This window comes from Hipposideros armiger, unplaced genomic scaffold (assembly GCF_001890085.2).
Source record: "Hipposideros armiger isolate ML-2016 unplaced genomic scaffold, ASM189008v1 scaffold_27, whole genome shotgun sequence".
Lineage (NCBI taxonomy): Eukaryota > Metazoa > Chordata > Mammalia > Chiroptera > Hipposideridae > Hipposideros > Hipposideros armiger.
The window spans coordinates 229,493-231,816 of record NW_017731377.1 but is presented as its reverse complement, the minus strand read 5'-3'; the positions used below and the strand labels follow the sequence as shown (position 1 = coordinate 231,816).

At 50.2% G+C, this 2,324-nt stretch overlaps 1 protein-coding gene across 5 annotated transcripts in view; it reads right to left on the bottom strand.

Moving 5' to 3' along the window:
- Window positions 1-2,324, bottom strand: part of PTK2B (protein tyrosine kinase 2 beta) — a 110,784-nt gene that overhangs the window by 28,820 nt on the left and 79,640 nt on the right. For all 5 annotated transcript variants that reach the window (XM_019636162.1, XM_019636158.1, XM_019636160.1 and 2 more), the window contains exon 5: window positions 1,737-1,816. In XM_019636162.1, the coding sequence (XP_019491707.1) occupies window positions 1,737-1,816 (80 nt within the window). The remainder of the gene's footprint in view (window positions 1-1,736; window positions 1,817-2,324) is intronic.

Genomic DNA, 2,324 nt, shown 5'->3' with positions numbered 1-2,324 from the left:
CCACAAATAAAAAGGAAAAGATAAGCTTTTTTGAGGAGAAGATGAGACTGTATAAGATGCAATGCAGGTTATAGGAGCTGCAGTGGTCTTGGAAGACATAAGAGAGCACATGTAATAAAGTCAACTTCACAGACAGCCCCCGACCCACCAGCACGGAACTCCCAGGGCCACTACTAACTACAGCGAGGGGGGTCTGTCTTCAAATTGGCATCACAGGCTAAAGACTTCTGCACTGAGGGTCCTAGTGTTTCCGTGCTTATTGAGACAGAGTGACCAAGTGGAAAAGCAATGAGGAGACTTCCAAGGCTGTCCTTGACCCATTCTGTCACAAACGCCAACAGTCTCAAATGCTGAGATAAAAATGGGACCCTCCCCTTCCCATCCCATGGCCCTCCATGGGGGACCCCTCAGCACTCTCTCTGAAACTCATCACGGGAACCAGAATTCCTCAGTGGCCCCCAACTCTGCAGAAAGCAGCAGCAGGGTTCTACTCTCTATAACTTTAAGATCACAGATAGCGTCAGGACTCTTCCTAGCACCACATTTCCAGCAAACCAAAAGTAATCCTTTGCCAAAGGTTTCCCTGACAATGGTCCTGAAAGTCCTTCCAACAACTCATGAGGCTAACAGCATCCAAATCATCTGGGGGGAGGTGCGGGAACTTGCCAAAAATGTATATCCTAAAGTGCCACCCAGCCCTACTCAACCAGAGTTCCCAAGGATGGGGTTAGGGTTATTGCAGTTTAATAAGCTCTCAGGTGATTATCATTTACAACCAGATTTTGGAACCTCTGTTCTTAGACAGATAAGGATTACAGAAAAAACTATGGGAGAGTGGAATGGGCAGATGGATGGTGATGGATGGTGAAACTGAATGGTGCTGCTTTGATCAAGAGAACGCTAGTTTAACCACATCACCCTCCTCACCCCAAGAGCCAAGTGTTAAGATCTATTTCTTAGACTGTCATTCAAAGTCTTCCACCATCAGCCCCAACTTACCTCCCCCAGCTCATGTCCCACCATCCTCCTGTCTGTTCTTTTCCTTCCACTGGTCCCTGAACCAAGAATGCACACTGCTCTGCCACACCCCAACCACTCCCCCCCACTCCCCCCCTCCCTTATCTACTGATGGAAACCTTTCTCCTTCTTCCCAGAACCATTCAAATCACATCTTCCTGATGTCCTTAGGCAGGATTAATGACTCCTATATGTACATCTGTTTGGCACATATTTCATCCTGCCCTGTATTATGATCAATTGTAGACACACCTGTTACCTCCCAAACAGTGTACGTTTGAGGGCCTCTCTGGATGATTCGCTAATTCTGTACATAATTACTTGTGCCTATGGGAGCTGGGAACACAGCAGCAAACAACACAGACGGAAATCTCAACATTTTAATACCTCCTATAATCTTGCCTAAGGCTCAAAGACATGTTTACTGAATCACTTGAATGGCAGATAGTTGAACGGCAGATAGATGGAAGAAGCAGGTGTCCTGAAGGCAACAGCAGTGGCAGCCAAAGGAAGATGGGGACACCAATCAGAGAGGACCTGGTATTTCTATCCCAAGGACCAGACGACGAGCACCTCAGGGGCTGGCCCTCTGTTGGGCACCACTTGTCCCGTTCTGGCTCTCATATACCCACTCTTGCTCCCCACCCTGGAGGAAAGTCGAGCTGGTCAGGAGGGGAGGCACAGGCACCTGTCTCTGGAGAAGCCTTGAGGCCATATACCTGAGCTCCAGGCAGCCCAGCTGCAGGGCCATGCCCTCGCTGACCTTGCTGGCGTAGCGTTGCATGTAGTCACTCCGGAGCTGGCGGAGAGAAAGGTCATGGTTCAGCCTCCTGCCCTTATTCCCTGTTTTCCTGAGCAGAGGCCCCACGAACTGGTGGGCGCCTTGTACACAACCCTGCCACCCTGAGCCGTCTTCCTCACACACCCCATCATGCACAAATGCGTAGCAGCAGATGAAGAGAGGAAGAGAGGGCCTCACCCTCAGCTCTGCCTCTGCCACCCTCCAGAACCCTGGGCAGTGCGGAGCATGTCTCAAAGGCTGAGGCCTTTGGGTGTTTGATGTGTGCTAGACATGGTTCCACTGGCTCCATGAGGCAGGGAGCTCAGATTCCCCTCTCACACTCCTCATTTTGGACATACGGAAACTCGAATTTGGGGGAAGGGTCAGTAATTTTATCCAAAGCCTAGTTGGTAAGGAGTGACAGGTGTCATCCACTATCCGAAAAGTCTGGCTTGGTCTCCAGCAAAAGGGGCAGGGGTGGGGGGTAGATATAGGAGGGAGCTAAGGCCAGACAGAATATAATGTC